This window comes from Danio rerio, chromosome 15, assembly GCF_052040795.2.
Source record: "Danio rerio strain M-AB ecotype USA chromosome 15, GRCz13ab, whole genome shotgun sequence".
Classification (NCBI taxonomy): Eukaryota; Metazoa; Chordata; class Actinopteri; order Cypriniformes; family Danionidae; genus Danio; species Danio rerio.
The window spans coordinates 44,028,631-44,050,330 of record NC_141035.1 but is presented as its reverse complement, the minus strand read 5'-3'; the positions used below and the strand labels follow the sequence as shown (position 1 = coordinate 44,050,330).

At 39.7% G+C, this 21,700-nt stretch overlaps 1 protein-coding gene and 1 long non-coding RNA gene across 5 annotated transcripts in view; one reads left to right on the top strand and one right to left on the bottom strand.

Annotated features, from left to right (window-relative positions):
- Positions 1-21,700, top strand: part of slc36a4 (solute carrier family 36 member 4) — a 64,937-nt gene that overhangs the window by 21,162 nt on the left and 22,075 nt on the right. For 3 of the 4 annotated variants that reach the window (XR_015509919.1, XM_087284742.1, XM_087284741.1), the window contains exons 6-11: positions 652-747; positions 2,456-2,540; positions 2,954-3,193; positions 6,142-6,240; positions 10,626-10,795; positions 15,641-15,810. Coding sequence is in view for 2 of the 4 variants with exons in the window: in XM_087284742.1 (XP_087140868.1) it covers positions 652-747; positions 2,456-2,540; positions 2,954-3,193; positions 6,142-6,240; positions 10,626-10,795; positions 15,641-15,810 (860 nt within the window). In the remaining 2 variants the exon portion in view is untranslated. Of the gene's footprint in view, positions 1-651; positions 748-2,455; positions 2,541-2,953; positions 3,194-6,141; positions 6,241-10,625; positions 13,974-14,831; positions 15,811-21,700 lie in introns of all 4 variants that reach the window. The other variant, XR_015509920.1, reaches the window with a different exon arrangement.
- On the bottom strand, positions 17,811-21,182 carry LOC147840692 (uncharacterized). The gene is made up of 3 exons (XR_015510045.1): positions 20,805-21,182; positions 20,430-20,726; positions 17,811-20,221 (listed from the first exon to the last, which is right to left on the bottom strand). It is a non-coding gene; the product is annotated as an uncharacterized LOC147840692 (long non-coding RNA).

Sequence of the window (21,700 nt, the reverse complement as noted above, 5' to 3'; positions counted from 1 at the left end):
TTCGGTGATATGCGTGTATGTGTGAGTGTCTGTCTGTCGTTTTTCTGGCTGACTGTCTGTCTCTCACCTTTTTTGTCTGTGTCCTTGTCTATGTGTGCCTGAATGACTGTCTGTATAGTCTTTCTGTGGGTTTGTCTGTCTCTCATCCTTTCTGTCTGTTGTGTGTCTGACTGTCTGTGTGTGTCTGTCTCTATCTTTCTGTCTGTCTGTAGCTGGTTCGAGCCCCGGTTTGGTCAGTTGGCATTCCTCTGTGGAGTTTGTATGTTCTCAGTAGAATGTATGGGTGTTGCCCATTGATGGGTTGCAGCTGGAAGGACATCTGCTGTGTAAAACATATGCTGGATAAGTTGGCGGTTCATTCTGCTGTGGCAAGCCCTGATCAATAAAGGGTCTAAGCTGAAAAGAAAAATGAATGAATGTCTGTGTTTTTGTGTGTGTCTCTGTCTGTCTGTCTCTCTCTTTCTTTCTGTTTTCCTGGATCTCACTCTGTGTTTGTGTGTCTGTTTGTCTTAGTTTCTTTCTGTCTGTCTCACTCTCTCTCTCCGTGTAAGTGTCTGTCTGTTTCTAACATGCTCTCACTGTGTGTGTGTGTGTGTGTGTGTGTTTGTCTCTCTCTCTCTCTCTCTCTCTCTCTCTGTGTGTGTGTGTCAGGTTGAAGCGTTCTCCCCTTGGTTACAGTGAAACAGTTGCTGCTGCTATGGAGTTGAGTTCCTCCCAGTGCCTGAGGAGAAGTGCTCATTTTGGAAGGTGAGTTTTCCCATCATGCAGTTCAGTGGCGTGACAGAACCCCCCCACACACTCCTGTTTGTGCATATATGAGCGAGAGAACGGGATGGTAGGAGGGCAAATATCTGTGCTTGAATGAATATATTCATTATAGAGCAGAGACAGAGAGACAGGACGCTGCCTGCAGATCTGATGTGTCCCACACACACACACTGAATCCTAAGAAGACTCAGCAAATAGTCTCTGTTTTGTTTTATCGGTGTTGAAAGATAATATCATGTCTGCTGAAATATAAAAATATTATGTTTATAAAATATAATAAAATAATTATGTATTTACTTATATACACACTTACCGGCCACTTTATTAGGTCACTTTATCACACCTTACTAGTACAGGGTTGGACCCCCTTTTACCTTCAGAACTGCCTTGATACTTTGTGGCAGAGATTCAACAAGATGCTGGAAAATTTTGGTCCATATTGACATGATGGCATCACACAGTTGCTAATTTGTTGGCTGCACATCCATGATGTGAGTCTTCCGTTCCACCACATCTCAAAGATGCTCTATTGGATTGAGATCTGGTGACTGTGGAGGCCACTTGAGTACAGTGAACTCATTGCCATGTTCAAAAAACCAGTCTGAGATGATTCGTGCTTTATGACATGGCATGTTATCCTGCTGGATGTAGCCATCAGAAGATGCGTACACTGTGGTCATAAAGTGATGGACATGGTCAGCAACAATGCTCAGGTAGGCTGTGGTGTTGACACGATGCTCAATTTGTAATAATGCACCCAAAGTGTGCCAAGAAAATATCCCCCACACCATTACACCAGCCTGAACCTTTGAAACAAGGCAGAATAGAGCCATGCTTTCATGTTTTTGACGCCAAATTCTAACCCTACCATCTGAATGTTGCAGCAGAAATCGAGACTCATCAGAGCAGGCAACGTTTTTCCAATCTACTATTGTCTAATTTTGTTGAGCCTGTGTGAATTGTAGCCTGAGTAGATAGCTGGACGTGTACCTAATAAAGTGGCCGTGTGTATGTATATAAAACGTTTAAATAGTAAAAACATTTTCATCTTTTTCTTCATTGGAGAATATTAAAATTTAGAGAATTTTTGATATAAAGAATATTTATATTAATTTCATTATATCTAATAATATATGTTAAATTAATTTTTTATAGCACATTAAGCAGAAACCTTTGTTTAAATGTAACATTTAATCTTAGTTGAACGATAATAGCTTGAATACTGAAAAATATCAAAATAAGACTGAAAAGATGTCTGCAATTAAAATATAAAGTACAAATGTACAAGTTTAAATTTTAATTGCATACCAAATCTAGCATATGATGTCCTTTAACCAGACCAGAATTAATTTGTTCAGCTTTTAATAACGGTCTCATATTTTGCTGTTTACTTTTAAATAATAATTTTTTATTCTGGTAACTGTGACTGTTTAAGTTTTTTTAAGTTTTCACATTTAAATGTAATATTTGTCTTGTGCTTTACTGCAATAATGATTTCTTTACACAGTTTTAGTTTTATTAAACAGTAACAATATTTCAAATCCTTTTAAAGGTCAACAAAATGTATTACAGGACTATAAAATACATAATTTTGATTGGTCAGCTGGTCTTCTACACTGATATTTATTTATCTCATGTCTCTCTCTTCTCACATAATATAATGATTTGCCCTGAATTTCTTTTACAGGCACTTGGTGAATTTCTTCCTGGTTTTGACCCAGCTGGGCTTCTGTAGTGTTTATTTCGTATTTCTGGCTGAAAACATTAAACAGGTATGTGCAGCAGTAGAGCTCCACAAGATAAACATGCTCTATTTTTTTATTATTTGCTGAAGAAGTCAAATAAAAAGCAGAATCCTGGCATCGTCAATCCTGCAACCTGCACTTGTGTGGAGTCTTCAGCAGAGAGAGGCTGAGTGAAAATGTGTTTTGAACCAGGCGTGCAATACCTAGTTCAACCACTGGGTGTCAAGCTTGCATACAGCACCTATAAAAGTGCTGTGACGTACTTTCTCTAAAAAGTAAGAATAACATACGTTTGAAGCTATAATATGTTTGCCATGCAACTGATACTTAACTGCCATTGGCTCTTATTTGTTTGAGGAGAGGAGCTAAGTGTAAGGTCAGTTTTGTCTATAAATAAATAAATCAATAAATGTGATTTTTTTTTTTTTCGTATGCTGTAGGTTATGGAGGGCACTCATATGAACTCGACGGCAGAAACTGTGCTGTTATCCTCCAACAGCTCAGAAGCGAGTGTCGCCTCTTCTGTCGCAATAGATCTGCGCCTCTACATGGTCTTCCTCCTTCCCTTCATCATTGTGCTGACCTTCATCAGAGACCTGCGCAATATGGCCGCTCTGTCCGCCATCGCCAACCTCTGTATGGCCATCAGCCTCATCTTCATCTTCTCTTATATACTCAATGTAAGTCTGTGTTAGGGCCATGTGATCTGGGGGGGATTTTGAGATTAGTTTTTTTAGTTATGGGATGGTGCTCTATATTTGTTTATAACAGCAGATGGTGGCTGGTTTATAACAGATGGCACTCCAAGCTGGTTTATAAAAGCAGATGGCGCTCTAGGCTAGTTTTTAACAGCAGATGGTGCTCTAGGCTAGTTTTTTACAGCAGATGGCGCTCTAGGCTAGTTTTTAACAGCAGATGTCGCTCTAGGCTAGTTTTTAATAGCAGATGGTGGCTGGTTTATAACAGATGGCACTAAGCTGGTATATAAAAACAGATGTCGCTCAAGGCTAGTTTTTAACAGCAGATGCCGCTCTAGGCTAGTTTTTTACAGCAGATAGCACTCTAGGCTAGTTTTTAACAGCAGATGTTGCTCTAGGCTAGTTTTTAACAGCGGATGGCGCTCTAGGCTAGTTTTTAACAGCAGATGGCGCTCTAGGCTAGTTTTTTACAGCAGATAGCACTCTAGGCTAGTTTTTAACAGCAGATGTTGCTCTAGGCTAGTTTTTAATAGCAGACGAGACGGTGCTCTAGGCTAGTTTTTAACAGCAGATGTCTCTCTAGGCTAGTTTTTAACAGCAGATGGTGCTCTATGCTAGTTTTTTAACAGCAGATGGCGTTCTAGGCTGGTTTATAACCGATAACCCTCTAAGCTGGTTTGTAACAGCAGATGGCGCTCTAGGCTAGTGTTTACCAGGAGATGGCGCTCTAGGCTAGTGTTTACCAGGAGATGGCGCTCTAGGCTAGTGTTTAACAGCAGATGGCGCTCTAGGCTAGTGTTTAACAGTAGATGTTGTTCTAGGCTAATGTTTACCAGCAGATGTTGTTCTAGGCTAGTGTTTACCAGCAGATGGTGCTCTAGGCTAGTGTTTAACAGCAGATGGCGCTCTAGACTAGTGTTTAACAGCAGATGGCGCTCTAGAGTAGTGTTTAACAGCAGATGTTGATGTAGGCTAGTGTTTACCAGCAGATGGTGCTTTAGGATAGTGTTTAGCAGCAGATGGTGCTCTAGGCTAGTGTTTACCAGCAGATGATGCTCTAGGCTAGTTTTTAACAGCAGATGTTGTTCTAGGCTAGTGTGTACTAGCAGATGGCGCTCCAGGCTAGTTTTTAACAGCAGATATTGCTGTAGGCCAGTTTTTAACTGCAGACGTCTTTGTAGGCTAATTTTTTAAACAGCAGATGCCGCTCTTGGCTTGTTTTTAACTGCAGATTGTGGTCTCGGCTGGTTTAGAACACCACATGGTGCTCTATGCTAGTTTTTTTTTAACAGCAGATGGCACTCTAGGCTAGTTTTCAACAACAGATGATGCTCTAAGATGGTTTGTATCAGCAGATGGTGCTCTAGGCAAGTTTTTAACAGCAGATAGCAGTCTATGCTGGTTTATAACAGCAGATGGCGCTCTAGGCTAGTTTTTAACAGCAAGTGATGCTCTAGGCTAGTGATTACCAGCAGGTGGTGCTCTAGGCTAGTTCTTTAACAGCAGAAGGCACTCTAAGCTAGTTTTAACAGCAGATGGTGCTCAAGCATGGTTTATAACAGCAAATTGTGCTCTAGGCTAGTTTTTAACAGCAGATGTCTCTAATTTATCACAGCAGGTGATGCTCTAGGCTAGTGATTACTAGCAAGTGACGCTCTAGGCTAGTGATTTCCAGCAGATCGTGCTCTAGGCTGGTTAATAACAGCAGATGGCACTCTAGGCTAGTTTTTAACAGTAGATGTCACTGGTGGCTAGTTTTTAACAGCAGGTGACACTCTAGGCTAGTGATTACCAGCAGGTGACTCTCTAGGCTAGTTTTTAACAGCAGATGGCACTCTAGGCTAGTTTTTAACAGTAGATGGTGCTCTAGGCTAATTTTTAACAGTAGATGGCGCTCAAGGATGGTTTATATCAGCAGGTGGCGCTCTAGGCTAGTTCTTTAACAGCAAATGGCACTCTAAGCTAGTTTTTACCAGCAAATGGCACTCTAGACTAGTTTTTAACACCAGATGGCACTCTAGGCTAATTTTCAACAGCAGATGGCGCTCAAGGATGGTTTATATCAGCGGGTGGCGCTTTAGGCTAATTCTTTAACATCAAATGGCACTCTAAGCTAGTTTTTACCAGCAAATGGCACTCTAGGCAAGTTTTCAACAGCAGATGGTGCTCTAGGATGTTTTTTATCAGCAGATGGTGCTCTAGGCTAGTTTTTAACAGCAGATAGCAGTCTACTCTGCTAAAAATTCAGCTAAAACCAGCCTAGGCTGGTTGGCTGGTTTTAGCTGGTTGACCAGCCTGGTTTTAGAGATTTTTCAACAGGGTAGGCTGATTTATAAAAGCAGATTGCGCTCTAGGCTAGTTTTTCTATATGAAACGCTAGTATTTCTATATATATCACTCAGTCCACACTGAACATTCATTTTTGCTGTTTAAAGTGCTCATTGTAGAGCACAATTGATACAGGCTGCTTACAAACTAGTGCTGAAAACAATTAATTGGCATTTAATCACATCTAAAATAAAAGTTTGTATTAATTTATGAGTATACATGTCCATATTTATTATGCATACATAAATACAAACATAATACAAACACAATATGCATTTTTCAAATATTTACATGCATATATTATGTTAATACAAACCTTTATTCTGGATGCAGTTAAGCGTTTGACAGCACCAGCACAAACTCAGCATACAAACTCTCACCAATTGCATGAAGCCAACAAATGAGATTGGAGCTATTTCTTGTATTCAGCACACTGTCACTGCTGTGGGCGACTGCTGCGTCTGAGGCTCACACTAGATCTTTACTTATATTGTTCCTGTAAGCTTGTGTGTGTCTGTCCGCCTTAATATTAGAAAGAAATACTGCAATTACAGTCATAAAGTGAAATTATATCACCCCTTTTACCATCTCTGACTCTGTAGGATTTGAGTGATCCCAGACGTCTGCCATACGCCTCCACATGGAGAAAGTTCCCCTTCTTCTTCGGCACAGCCATATTTGCCTTTGAGGGAATCGGAGTGGTGAGATTATGATTCTGCTTTCATTTATTTATCGATAGATGTACTGAATCTTGTTGTTTTCTTTTCTTTTGAATGTAAAAGAATAGTTCAACCCCAAAGTTTAGTAAGCATAACACTTCACCGAAGCTGTCATGCATGGCAAGTGTTTTTTCAGCCACCAATAAACTTCAGCTGAAAGTTTAATGTGACTGTTTTCAATTTCATAAGATTCCTTTAAAAACATTGATAATGTAAATTAATTAACATATAATCTATTAAATAGACTTGAGCATTAATCTAGCTGTTCAAGTGCAATTCAAGGTGAAAAGCCGTTGAAACTCAAGCGCTGTCAGGAGCAGCTGTGAAACTCTATTAAACATACTGGGGTAAAATACATTTCCATATATTAAAGATATGCCAAGCAGCAATGGAATATACTGCAGTGCTTCTTGTCCAGACTGAGACCGACTTTATTTCATATATCAATCAGGCTTAATCAGAAAATCATAAGTAACTCAGATTTTAAAAGCAGTGTTTTAATAATGGCATGACAGTTCACTGGAAGTGCTTAAGCTTACATACTGAAAATTAGGGATGCACCGATACAGCTTTTTACAAACTGATATGAGTACGAGTATTTTATTTTGTGTACTCGCCGATTGTGTACAGAGAACCGATATTTCATAGATTTGGTTTCGAAGAAGTTTATTTGTTTGTTTGTTTTTGCCTGTAGCAAGGATGAACACAAAAAACTTTTAACAGAAGGCTGTTCCAAGCCAAAAATATACACACATTGTTGATAACCCTGCAAATCCAGACCTTATCTATTAATGATTGAGCATGGACAATTAAAGGACTAGTTTCTGACATGCGTCCAAGACTTTACACATTACACAAAGTGTGTGCAGTGTAAGATACTTTATGGATACTTTATCTCTTGACATTGCATATTGGGGACGCATAGAAACCTTGTTATGTGCGATTCTTTCATAATCACGAGTCCTGCCTTTGATCCGCATGTCAGGTAATCAAAAAGTTGGCTATACTTGATGTTTAACTATGGTTGGGTCATGGGTAGATAAGCTCAATGGCCATAAATACGCAACGCACAGGCCTACTCCTTTTTAAAAAATCTTGCAACCATCATCTCACAATGTTTAATAATAAATTATCTTATTTTTTTAATAAAACAAAAATAATTTAGCACTGACAAGCAAACTGCAGAGAAACAAAGCAACCATCGCACCAACTGCAGTAGGCTAAATACTTTTTGCCAAGTTCAGGTCTTCTTTTTTTGCACTTGATTATTATTATGCGTTAAATGTTAAAAAATCAATAATGAATAGGCCGACAAGAGTGTAACCTGTGTGTGTCTTTTATCCAGTGGCATAGCGGACGGGCCCGCAGGGCACGCACCGCAGGGGGCCCCGCGTGATTAGGGGGCCCCACGTCGTCGCGATTTTCAATAATTGAAAATTCAGGAACCGCAATAATCTAACTCTTGGGAACAACTGTGGTCGGAACCAAAGTTCACATGTCTGTGTGCTCTGAACACCTCTCAAGCGGTGGACTACTTCATTCTGATTGCTTGCCGCCGAACCGCGTCATAGCCAATAAAGACGCGCCGCTGTTTCTCGCCTCCGGTTCTCGTTAAAAAATGAATGACTTCTGGCTACTTTGACGCTCTCGCGGCTTTCGGTTTGTGATCGCTCCTTAGTTTGTGAAGAATTCCCCGCGTTGTCGATCCACCCCGCCTATTTTCCCCGCTCCTCAATTTGTGACATAGATATATACACTAGATATCGCATAGGGACCCTGAGCATGCGTCTATAGCGCCGCCACATTGGTACAGTGCTTCCCGGACAAATGTCATTCAACCGCACTAGTCAGGACAGTATTATTACGTTAAGATGTGGACTGTAGCGCTGTCTACGAGTGTAGTAACAAGCAAACAAAGAAAACAAAGCACAAAGGCAGAACACTTCATAGGTCAGATTAAGTTTTTATCTGTTTTTGTATGTTCTGAACTTTGTGCTAATCAGGTAACGTTATTGATGATAATACAGTCACTTACTGCATTCATCATAAGGCAAAGCAGCTCCAACTCGCACTAAATACTCGGCTTATGCTAGTTTTGTTGAATAAAATCAGCAAACAATGCAAAATAAATATGACAACGAGATGCTGCGCTGCCAGAAACGTGTATTAATGTCGGCTAGTGAAAGAGTCGTTCTTAACGGAGATTCATTCACAAACGAATCGCTCCCTCCGTCAGTATGAGAAGTGAAAGCAGGAGAGGAGGTGTGTTTCAGGACACGGATTAGATCAAATTTAACAGCGAGGGTGAATAATACATTTCTGTACATGCAAACACAAGCTTTATGTCAGGAATGCCCGTGCGATCAGTGATCCATCAATGTAGAAAAGTGATGTAAAATTATAATTTTCATAAAAAAAAAAAAAAATTGTATACTAACATCCAGGAAAACTCCCGATCATAGATATATGTGTATATCTCTGTATAAGCACCCCCCCCCCACCTTCGACTGGGGGCCCTGTCGGTGATCCCTGCAGGGGGGCCTCCGCATTTTGCGCTACGCCACTGCTTTTATCACTGATGCCGCTCTCTTCCAAAACCGAAAGTTTCTTCGTCTGTCTGGCAATATATTGTTTAATTTTTAAAGTAGATCGTATTTTCACCGGTCAATGCGAGTGCAATGTGCATCATTAAAAACCATGGTGAATAATGTCAACTCTGATGCTTTTATTTCAGAACAGACTTCAGCAGAGTCTTAAACCTTAAATCTCATACACGAGGACTAAATATGCTTTTATATTGTCATATAGAACACATATTTAAACATGTTAACGAGAGAGCGAGAGCGCAACATCCACCACGTAACCAATATAAACTAATATACAACTGTGGTACATCACGTGCATAAATAACAGCATGGACATTACATTAAGATGCCTGCTGGTTTAAAAAGGCTTAGATTAAAAGAAGATGGCTAAAAGAGAACTTCTCTGTCATAAACTAAAGTAAAACAACAACTTCAAAATGAAACCCAGTGAACACCTTAAATACAGGAACTGAGAAGAGCTCTCTTTAGTTATCAGCTGTTAGTCAGCGTCCGCTCTTTTTTTTCTTTTTTTTTTTTTTTCTTTTTTTTTTGGTCATTGCCTTTTTGCCGTGTGCTGTATAAATGCAGACAATCGGAAACGAGTCACTTTTAAAAGATGGCAGGTCAGCTAAAAAAATCGGATACAGTCACAAAATCGGAATTGACCATTAAGATCTGCAGTGTAAATGCAGCCTGATGCTGTGTTCACACCAGACACAGAACGTGCGGATAAATCGCGCTATTCGCGCGTAAATAGCCGCGTGAACATTTGAGGTTTCTTGCTGCATTCTCGCGTCAAACACCGCTTCATTCGCGTGTCAAATTCACTTCAGAACAGACGCGGATTCGCGTGATGGGCAGGGCTTCTGTCTGCCCCGTGACTCTAGCTTCATAGCTAAATGGCTAACAAGGATTTTATGAAGAAAATAACGGATAATAAAGGATGATAAACAGCGTTGATACGTTTAGGGCCGTGTCTGAGTCCACTACATCCTTTCAGAGGTGCATCCAGCTCTTCAAGCTCATAGACTCCTCCAGAAACTGAACCTGACTGATGGAGGTTTTCAGCGGTGCTTTTGACTGAGCCCAGCCCAGTTTGATGAACTTCTTGTTGGCGTCTGCTGGGGGATTTCCCCTGGGACACAGATAACAGGCGATACGTCACAATCACGCCCCCCCCAAGAGCAAGCTACTGACTGGTTAACTCGGCGTGAATGTCCGCTGAACGTTCAATTCGCGCCACGCCATTCGCGCAAATCTCGTCATTCGCGCTGCGCCATTCGCGCGTATCACACCGCAGGATGTCTATTCGCACGTTTGCATTGACTTAACATGTAAATCACTCGCGCTTGACGCACGCACAGCGTCTGGTGTGAACGCAGCATTAGTGTTAAATAACTCTCACAGAGTCTGAGCATAAAGTTAAAAAAATAATCCGTCTAAGGGATTAATCGACCAGCAAAGCACAAACATAACTGCCTCCCTTTAGTACACTCCAATTCACTCCCTCATTTTCATTCGCTCTTTTAAGTGCACTTTATTAGTGGTCTAATGTAGTGAATAGTGAATGATGCGATTTAGGATGCAGCCTTTAAGTTTCCATGGCCATGCTTTACTATGTTAGCCAAAGGAAGCAGAAATTGGTCAAAGGAATGTCTTTGAAGGCGGCATCATTTTGCACACTACTATTTTTCTTTCCTCCTGGACTAGGATTGTGCATGTTTTGCCTGGAGTGCCGCTACCAATCAGCCTACATTTATCTCTCTTGTTTTGTTCTTGTAGGTTCTTCCATTAGAGAATCAAATGAGGGAGCCCAAGCGATTCCCTCAGGCCCTCAACATTGGCATGGGCTTCATCATCGTCCTTTATGTAACGCTGGCCACTCTGGGCTACCTGCGCTTCAGAGATGACATCAAAGGCAGCATCACGCTAAACCTTCCACACGACTCCTGGTAACTAACATTCTTTAATGCTTCCCCATAATGACACTTTAAAAGTTGATCGTTTTGTTTTAGGAGGGCTTCTTAAATACATTTCTGAAAAAAACAAAACAAACAACAACAAAAAATCACTACTTTTACCAGTATTATCCATTGGAGCATCAACTTTTTTTCCATAATTTGGAAAAAAAAATCTAATATTATCTGGTCAAAATTGCCATTTAAAATGTGATTTGCTACCATTTCAACAGCTACAGGTTTGATGTGGTGGTTTTAACAGCACCAAAGAAAGACCATTCATAATCACAAAGTAGGCTACACTATGCTACTGTTTATTTAACCCTCTGGGGTCTGAGGGTGTTTTGGGGCTCTGGAGAAGGTTTGACATGCACTGATATTTGTGTTGTTTTCAGCATCTTAAAAACATATTGATGGCTAAAGGGTGATACCACTGTAAACGGCACTAGCTGGGCTACAATAATACCTAAGCAGAATGTTTGTATGTGTTTGTGTTTTTGAGAAAGAAACGTTTATGCATGGTTAGTTTAAAACTAAAATTTTAAAGTCAGTAGCTATGTTTCCATCCACCTATTTTTTTTTTTGCAAATGGGCATAAAAAAACTAGTTGATGGAAACGCCATGATGCGAATAAATTTTGAAAATGCGCACAAAAAACTTATGCGCCTAACTGGGTAGGATAAACGTTTTAATCGCTAAGAAAAAATGCGCAGAAACTGCGATGGAAACACTTTTACCGCACAAACTCCAGCATGCGCATTAAAAAAGGTCATGTGATTTTGTTGAAAGAGATCATGTGATGCTTAAAATATGTGTGAATGGACAAAACATCAGGCTGAGCATATTATAAAACATCTGAAATGTTGTTTTGGTCATTATAAAACGCCTTACCATTTCAGTATTAATGTTATTATATTACTAATGACCTCCAGAATCAAGAGCGCCTGTGCTCCGCGTCTGACACCTTCAAACGCCACTGCACGCTCACTGCTTATCAGGATTGTCTTCTGAGGCGCATTCATTTAGAAAAGATTGATGCAGCTTCTCCTACTGCAGCAAATGCAGTTTTTACTGTTGATATTTGGCGCCAGTTAATCAGGAAGTGACGATTTTTTTCACTTTGACTCGTTGGATAGAAACGATGCTTCATTCGCACAACTTTTATGCTGTAATCGAGTTTTGCGCATAAAGTTTATTCGCATTTTTGGATGGAAACATAGCTACTGAAACAAGGCTGAGAAACACACAACATTTGTTCACACGAATTTTGAGAACTGGATCTTGTAGCCTAGTGTTGTTGCTTCAAAATGATGTGAGAATCGTCTTGTTTACTTGGTAACAGAAAACAATATAATGAATAAAAAATTCGTAGTCACTTTTTGAGTGAAAATGGTCTATGCGAGATGGCGTGAACTATCATTACTAATGCAGTGATTCACACTAGAGAAGACAAAGACCTGCATAATGAGCCATCAGACAGGTATGTGACATAAGCCTGGTTTATACTTCTGCGTCAAGTGATCGGCGTGACCCACGGCGCATGCAACGCACGTAGCTGTGCATGTATACTTCTGCGCGCTGTTTCTGTTGTTCTGCATTAACACTTCCGAAACGCTAGTTGGCCGTGAGGTGTTAATGTTGCTCTGTGTCGAGTTTCTTCACTGGTGTTTTGTTTTTCCTAAATGCTTTCTTAATGTACAAATGGGTCAAACTCGCTCATTTTCAGGCAGGAACCGATACAGGCAAGAACACAACTTTCCATCTTGAGCTCCTTCATGGGACTCCACACTGAAGTAAACAATCGCTCCATCGGGCTTGCGTAGCTTCTCGGTCCCGCCCAGACTGGTCAGCGCTACCAAGCCGACCAATTACAGAGCTTGCGCTATGCATCATTTCGATGTGTAGTAACATTTTTTGAGAGGTGCGCATCAGCGTATAGGGCTATGCGTCAACGCGTGTTGGTTATTTGACATTAAATGTTGGTTATTTGACATTATTATTTAAGACATCAACAGTCAAGTTCATTCACAATTTTAATATATTCAAGGTGCAGTAGGTGATCTGCCAAAATGCTAACCGCTTAGCATATTATCTTTGGACTGCGAGGAGGGACTGTGATTCAAAGCCACGCCTCCTGAAATCGTGAACACACCCACCGCGTCACAACAGCAGACAACCCACTAGGAATTAAGTTTGAGATCATTGCTTTAAATCCTCATATGAGCCATAATCACTTAATCGACCACTACATATAATCAGTCAAATTTGCGAAAAGAAAATATTTATTCTGGTGTATATTTCCTTCCGGAAGTTTCTACGCAAAGTTTTTTTTTTTTTTAATCAGATCAAATCAGAAAAAAGCACATGAAGTGCTCAGGTGTAAACAGCCACTGCAGGAAGTAAAGCTGGAATTATTGACTCGTTACAGGCACAGTTTTTTTTTTTTTTTTAACTTGAGGGACAAACACTTTCCAACTCTCTCCTCATGTTTTTATTCCTTAAAGCAAAAAGCAGGAAAAGTTAAAAAAATGTAAAGTCACATCCATCAAACTCCAGTGTTAAGTCAGTTCAATTTAGTTGTCGCAGCTCTCTGCTATAATGCAGTTAAATTCACTAGAACTAATATTAAACTCCAGACTGAAGTGTTTGAAGCGTCGTCTTCATTCCCCCGAGATCAGTGTCAGAAACATCTCGAGTGACTGATCGCAGCTCACAGACACTTACGATCAAATTACAGAGAAATCAAAACCAGCTGCTTTTGATAAAGCCTGCCGTTTCCTACCAACTTTTAAGCAGGCGTTTATTAGCAGTTAGCGTATTTCTAGATCTCATTAGCATTATTTCAGCAGAGAACACATCAGCCACTAGAGCCAATATCTGAGCAGTGTGACGTGCTTCTGAAACTGACTTTTGTGCGATTATGTACATGTATAACTTTAACGACCTCATATTGACATTATTCTACAATGCAGAAGTGCGCTTGTTTTTGACTTTTGTTTTAGGACTTGCAATTCTGTTGCTAATGGGAGAAATGACTAGGAATAATAAATGGACTGGCAGAAAACTATGGAATAAAATCACGGTCATAAGTATTTAGTGCGTAAATAAAATTCACGCATCCGTAATTATAAAATTGTAAAGGAAAACGGAACATACTCGTAATTTTACGAGGGTACAAATCCCAAATCTGCGATTAGAACCGACACAGATACGACATTTTCTTTGTCTGTTTGTATATTAAATAAATTAATGAGAGTAAAAAAAAAATCTTTTTATCTACCTAGACTGAATAAATCTGTCTAATTTAGTTTGTGTTCTCTGGTGATCTTATAAGTTGTTTGTGAATAGTTAAAAAAAAGTAGTTAACTTACATTATGTTAATTCACTATCCTCGTCTCATTCTTAATTTGGATTCTGTAAAATGTCCAAGAAACACGGCGAAAATGGACCTCATTAAGTCTCAACCTTTATTACAGCTCATGACGGACATTTCTCAAAGAGGGAATAATAAAACTCTTACCTGATACGGTGTGTGGGCGCTATGAGAGCCCAGGAGGCGCGCCATTTTGATCGATGACTCTCGCTTGTTTATTAATGCCTGTGACAGCGGGGATGTAACTTTGACAGTGGAGTGTCGCTGTTTGATTCGTACTCTTAACCAGGACTTCGTGTCCGTGGTGAAACTGTATTTCTTGTTTGTAAAGTACACCCATCGTACATTTATCAGTCATATACAAACAGACAAAGAAAATGTCATATCTGTGTCACAGTATCACTGAACACTGTTAACTAGAACATGACATCTGCTGATTGAGTCACCTTTTTTAACTGTTTAAGTAATTCGCAAAGAACTTATAAGATCACCAGAGAACACAAACTAAATTGGACAGATTTATTCAGTATAGGTAGATAAAAAGATTTTTTTTTTACTCTCAATAATTTATTTAAGATACAAACAGACATAGAAAATGTCGTATCTGTGTCTGTTCTTATCGCAGATTTTGGAATTGTGCCCTCGTAAAATTTCGAGTACACGTTTTCCTTTACGATTTTATAATTACGGATGCGTGAATTTTATTTATGCAAAAAATATTTATGACGTTAATTTATTTCATAGAAAACGGTCAAACTACTTGCCCTACAAACAAGTGTGTTCATGACTGTACAGACAAAGTAGAATAATATAATTAAAAAATATCAGTTTGCAACATAACGAGCTGTTTTTAATGTCTAAAGGCTGATTTATACTTCTGCGTCGAGTGATCGGCGTGTCCCACAGCGCATGCCTTGTGCGTAATCGTGTATTTTTACTTCTGCGTTACTCTGCAATAACACTTTCGAAACACTAGCTGGCGGTAGGTTTTTATGTTCCTTTGTTTCTTCACAGGTGTTTCTGTCATGGGTTGTTTTTTCTATACGCTACTTTTTGGCAGTTCATTCTGCTGTGTTGATCACTGATAAATAAGGGATTTAGCTGAAGGAAAATGAATGAATGTAGTAATTTTTGCACAGTGATCTTAATTTTTTATGTTAATATAAGTTTGTATAATATAAACGTTTAATGTCTTAAAGTACAGATGTATCAGTTCCAGAGTTTTTCTTCTTTTTTAAATTTAAAGTAGACCCAAACTGCTTCTCCTGGAGCAGTATGGTGTCTTTTGGAAACACACAGCGTCTGCGTTTGAGCTGCCTTTGAAGTCATGTGTTGAAATCCTGCGTTGCATCATTGAAGTTCTTCAAACCGTAATTGCTCATGCTGTGGTTTCTGACTTGACATTTCTTTGCAGTATTCATGAGTGTGTGTGTGTGTGTGTGTGTGTGTGTGTGTGTGTGTTGCAGGTCCAATCAGCTGGTGAAGGTCTTGTACTCTTTCGGAGTGTTTGTGAGTTTTGCAGTGCAGTTTTTCGTGCCGGCAGAGATTCTGCTTCCGCCGATGTGTGAACGAGTCCGAAAGAGCTGGAGACGAGTGGCTGATCTTAGCCTTAGAGCACTGCTCGTCTGCCTCACCTGTGAGTATACACACACACACACACACACACACATACACACACAACACAGACAAACTCTAATCCAAAATATAGTGAGCTGCCTCAATAAGCACCACTGCAAGGCATCACATTTTTCATGATGAAAGCAATCCCAGAATGCACCATGTCAAGCTCAGTGAAAATGAAAAATCCAAGAGCAAGAGGGTCAAGCAAAGTAAAGACAAATAAGTATAAGAGGTGTTTTTTAAACAAATGGGACATATTATGGGTTGTTTCAAAATGAGCTTCCAAACAGGGATCAATAGAAATAGTTAATAGTGTAATATTAAGTTTACTGTTGAATCATTTCAATAAGTGCCATTAGCTGTATTACTATCCAAATATGCTAATTAAACTTGTGTGCAAAACTGGAACACTTTGCCTCTGTTACTCATCCCCCTTAACCTCACTCCCATCCTAGACGAACACCCAGGTATAACCCACTTGTTCTACTGAGTCGGTTGCTCTAACATGGAGGCTAAAGTTCATGACCTCTAGCATCTCTAGAGCACCTTTTGAGGTCAGAGGAGTGAAGTTTTTTCTGCATAGCACTTCGCTTGCTGGCCTCTGTTACACTCACCCCCCTAAACCTCACTCCCATCCCGGATGAGCCCCCACATGTAGTCCACCAGTCCTACTGCACCCAGCCTGTGGTGAGCTTGGATCGAACTGGCAATTCTTTGCATGGGAGTCGGTTGCTCCAACAAGGAGGCTAAAGACCATTGCCTCTAGCGTCTGTTGCTAGAGCACATTTTTGAGGTCAGAGGAGTGAGGTTTTTCCTGCATAGCACTTTGGCTCCATTACTCACCCCCCTAAACCTCACGCCCATCTCGGACGAGCCCTCAGTTTTAGCAAACTGGTCCTACTGAACCCAACCCGAACTGAGCTGGGATCAAACCGGTGATTCTTTGCATGGGAGTTGGTTGTTCTAACTAGGAGGTTAAAGACCATGGCCTCTAGCTTCTGTCGCTAGAGCACCTTGTGAGGTCAGAGAAGTGAGGTTTACCTGCACAGCGCTAGCTGGCCTCTGTCACATTGGCACCAAATATCAAAAAAGAAAAGTATTTTTTTATAAAAATGTCTCTTAAAAATGTCATTTCTCTGTCGAATAATTTTAAGAGCGTCAATATTAAATGTATACTACTGACAAATTCTGACTTGCTCCACTGTAGTTAAGGTTATATTAATGATGTTATAAAATTCCTGACATATTTATAATGTCTTTATGACAATCATGTTTATGGCAGATTTATGACAAGTTTTGTGTCTAGTATTGTCAAGTTGTCATGACAAAGGCAAAAACAGGTTGTGATGTATTTGTTTACGTCAAGTTGTCATAACAAACAATGCCATTTTGCATTTAAAATGTAATTTCTGAATGAATGACAATTAGGGTGCTTTCACATCTGTAGTTCGCTTCATTTGGTCCGGACCAAGGGCAATAAATGATACATTGTAGCATTTTCTGCCATCTTTGGGTCATTTTCACACAACACTGATTACTTTGGTTCAAACCAGTTGAAAAGAACCAAAATGCAGTCATCTGACAAAAATCCACATCACTCATTGGCCAGTTTTTATTGAGCGTATCTTCTAAACTGCTTATTGATTGGTCAGAATTCACGTGCGGGAAAATGCCAATGGAACTCCCTGCAAGTAAACAAACCGGCAGACACAAATGTTGCTTTTGTCTATGGAGCTACGACTGCGCTGACTGATCCCTGCTCATAGTACACTATATTTTGTATACTTTATTTAGGCAAACTATACATTTCGAGAAGAAGCGCGGCTGGAAAATGTTTTAATGCATCGCATGCCACATTAGGAGGAGGCGTGAATTAATTTAGCCAAACTGCGACATGGTCATCTTGCGGAAATATTACATCAGGTAATGTTTTTCCCTCGGTTTAAAATTGTTGGTAAAGTGATGTCAACAAATATTTGTCCTTCAAATTCCATAATGCACAGCGCATTGGCCACCGGACGCTGGATTAATCCAAAGAGGCACAGTACTTTTTCCTGTTGAGTCTGTTTTAATTCGGATCATATTCTCACCACAAAATAACCGCTTCAGGGTTCGTTTGGAAGCGTACAAGGACCACCTCTTCTTTTTTGGTCCGCTTTTGGTGCGCACTCGAGTGCGATTGCTGCATTCACACCTGAACAAACGAACCGCACCAAGAGGGAAAACGAACTCTAGTGCGATTCAACTAAACTAAATAAGGGAGGCGAGAAAGCACCCATATTGACAGTTGTCATAAGCATGCTTAACATCTCATTCACATTCCTGATGACAGTCTTATGCACACTGTTATTTATTTTAAAATGCTGCTGCTTTTAAAGCACTTGGGTCAGCCTGGTGTGTGTTAAATGTGCTCAATTAATAAATTGACCTTGACCTCCTGTCACCTGAAATCACATGTACAACTTCCCAACAATAAATATTGTCTTATTAGACATCCAAACACTGTAAGCAAGTCTAAAAGTACCCTAAAATGGTTTTAAAATGTTCTTGTTTTGCAGGTAGCCCATTTACATTCGGAAATGCAAGTATTATTTGGTAAAAAAAAAAAAAATTACTTTTTTTTTGGAAGAATATAATATAATAAAAGTTATTTTTAAACGAATTACTTACATGGAGATCTTTCTGAGATTAGAAAGCTTATCAGTTACACATAGTTCATTTAGAAGTTAATTAGCCACTTCACACATCTTCATTGTACAAAAGACAGAAACAGTGTTTTTCTAAAGTCAGTTCACTGTTGATTCACTTCAGTAACCGCAAAGTTTCTCAATTTCCGCGAGAAGTTAGATTGAGCTATAAAGCAGTTCTACAGAAGACAATGGCGTCATTATTTACCCCGAGTCAGTTCATTGTTAATTCAATTCAGTTCAACAACGTAAATGTTGCAAAAATTCAATTATGAAGCTAATTCAATTAAGCAGCGAAGCAGCTTTACAAAGGAAAATAGTGTCATTATTCAGCTAAATTCAGCTCTTGATCTTGCGTTACGCTCCTCTTCCATCTTTATCAGCCTTTTTGTTTTCCTCCTGTCCTCTCTGCACTTCATCCATCTATCTATCCATCAATCCGTTTTGTTTCTCCCCTAATTTCGTCCCCATTCCCGTTTTCCCCTTGTCCTAATCCTCCCTCTAGTATTCACTGGTGATGAGAGGTGAGATAGTGGAGGTTTTTGTACACCACCCCAAAAAATGATGGATGGATCCTGTGAACCATTGTAAACCTGAAGGCTTTTTGGATTACTTTGATATATGTTTTTTTTATCTTTGGAAAAATTGAGTCTGCCGCTGAACCGTGAACCTCCCAGAGACCTAAAATATGAAAATAAATATTTGTTTAACACTGTCAGTCATGCAGGTGCGAGCGAGAGAGCGTTTGCTGTGAAGAAAGAGAATGAAAGAGGAAGAGAGAGCATGTTGCAAGGCTTGTGTGGAAACGTCAGAGGGTGGATGAATAAGTGAGTGATGGTGTGTGTGTTTTTCGCATTTGAAACGAAGAAAAATGGAGTGAAACTGTGCAAAACGCAAGCTGTTAGAACAGAATCTGTCTGCGCTAGCAGGGTTAGTTTTGTATACATTATGTACAGTATTACTATAGTATTTTGAATGGGTGTTTTGTTTGTCCATCTGTTGCTCTATTTTTCACTTCTCTGTTGCGCTATTTTCTTTATTCACTATTATCTGTTTTTCATCTCTATCCCTCTATCATCCTGTCTGTTGTTCTGTTTGTCTGTTGCTCTTTCATTCGATCATTCTGTCTGTTGTAGTGTCTGTCTGTCGCTCTATCATTCTGCATGTTATTTGATCAGTTCTTCTGTCTGTTGCTCTATCATTCTGTCTGTTGTTCTGACTGCTGCTTTATCATTCTGTCCGTTATTTATTCTCTATTATGATGTCTGTTTATCTGTTGCTCTGTCATCCGGTCTATCTGTTGTTTTGTGTGTTGCTCTATAGTTCTGTCTGTTGCTGTATCACTCTGACTGTTGTTCTGTTGCCGCCATTCTGTCTGTCATCGTCTGTTGTTCCGACTGTCGCTATATCATTCTCTGCCATTCTGTCTGTTGCTCTATTATTCTGTCCGTCATTCCATCATTTTTTCTGTTGTTTTGTAATTCTGTCTGTTGCTCTCATTCTGTTTGTTGTTCTGTCTGTCACTATATCATTCTCTGTCATTCTGTCTGTCGTTTTGTCTGTCTGTTGCTCTATTATTCTGTCTGTAATTGTTTTGACTGCCGCTTTAGGATTTTCTGACATTCTGTCAGTTGTTCTGTCTGTTGCTTTCATTCTGCCTGTTGCTCTATCATCCTGTCAGTTGTTCTGTCTGTTGCTTTTATTCTGCCTGTTGCTCTATTATCCTGTCAGTTGTTCTGTCTGTTGCTCTATCATCCTGTCAGTTGTTCTGTCTGTTGCTCTATGATTCTGCCTGTTGCTCTATCCTCCTGTCAGTTGTTCTGTCTGTTGCTCTATCATTCTGCCTGTTGCTCTATCATCCTGTCAGTTGTTCTGTCTGTTGCTCTATCATTCTGCTTTTTGCTCTATCATCCTGTCAGTTGTTCTGTCTGTTGCTCTATAATTCTGCCTGTTGCTCTATCATTCTGCCTGTTGCTTCATCATTCTGTCAGTTGTTCTGTCTGCTGCTCTATCATTCTGTCTGTTGCTCTCATCCTGTCTGTTGTTCTGAGTGTCACTATATCATTCTCTATCATTCTGTAAATCTGTCTGTTGCTCTATCATTCTGTCTGTAATTGTTGTTCTGACCGTTGCTATAGCATACTCTGCCATTCTATCAGTTGTTCTGTCTATTGCTCTCATTCTGACTGTTCTAATATCCTGTCTGTTGTTCTGAGTGTCACTATATCATTCTCTATCATTCCTCCTGTCAGTTGTTCAGTCTGTTGCTCTTTCATTCTGTCTGTTGCTCTCATTCTGTCAGTTCTTCCCTCTCTTGCTCTACCATTCTGTCAGTTGTTCTGTCTGTTGCTCTATAATCCTGTCTGTTGTTCTATCATTCTGTCAGTTGTTCTGTCTGTTGCTCTATAATTCTGCCTGTTGCTCTATCATTCTGCCTGTTGCTTCATCATTCTGTCAGTTGTTCTGTCTGCTGCTCTATCATTCTGTCTGTTGCTCTCATCCTGTCTGTTGTTCTGAGTGTCACTATATCATTCTCTATCATTCTGTAAATCTGTCTGTTGCTCTATCATTCTGTCTGTAATTGTTGTTCTGACCGTTGCTATAGCATACTCTGCCATTCTATCAGTTGTTCTGTCTATTGCTCTCATTCTGACTGTTCTAATATCCTGTCTGTTGTTCTGAGTGTCACTATATCATTCTCTATCATTCCTCCTGTCAGTTGTTCTGTCTGTTGCTCTATCATTCTGTCTGTTGCTCTCATTCTGTCAGTTCTTCCCTCTCTTGCTCTACCATTCTGTCAGTTGTTCTGTCTGTTGCTCTATAATCCTGTCTGTTGTTCTATCATTCTGTCAGTTGTTCTGTCTGTTGCTCTCATTCTACCATACTGTATGTTGCTCTATCATCCTGTCTGTTGTTTTAAATGTCGCTATATCATTATCTGCAATTCTGTCTGTTGTTCTATCATTCTGTCAGTTGTTCTGTCTGTTGCTCTCATTCTACCATTCTGTATATTGCTCTATCATCCTGTCTGTTGTTTTGAATGTCGCTTTATCGTTATCTGCATTTATGTCTGTTGTTCTATCATTGTCTGTTGTTCTGTAATTCTGTCCGTTGTTCTGTAATTGTGTCTGTTTCTCTATTTGTAAGTTGTTCACTTCACTCTGTTGCTCTATTATTCGGTCTGTTGCTCTCATTCTGGCTGTTATTCTACAATTCTGT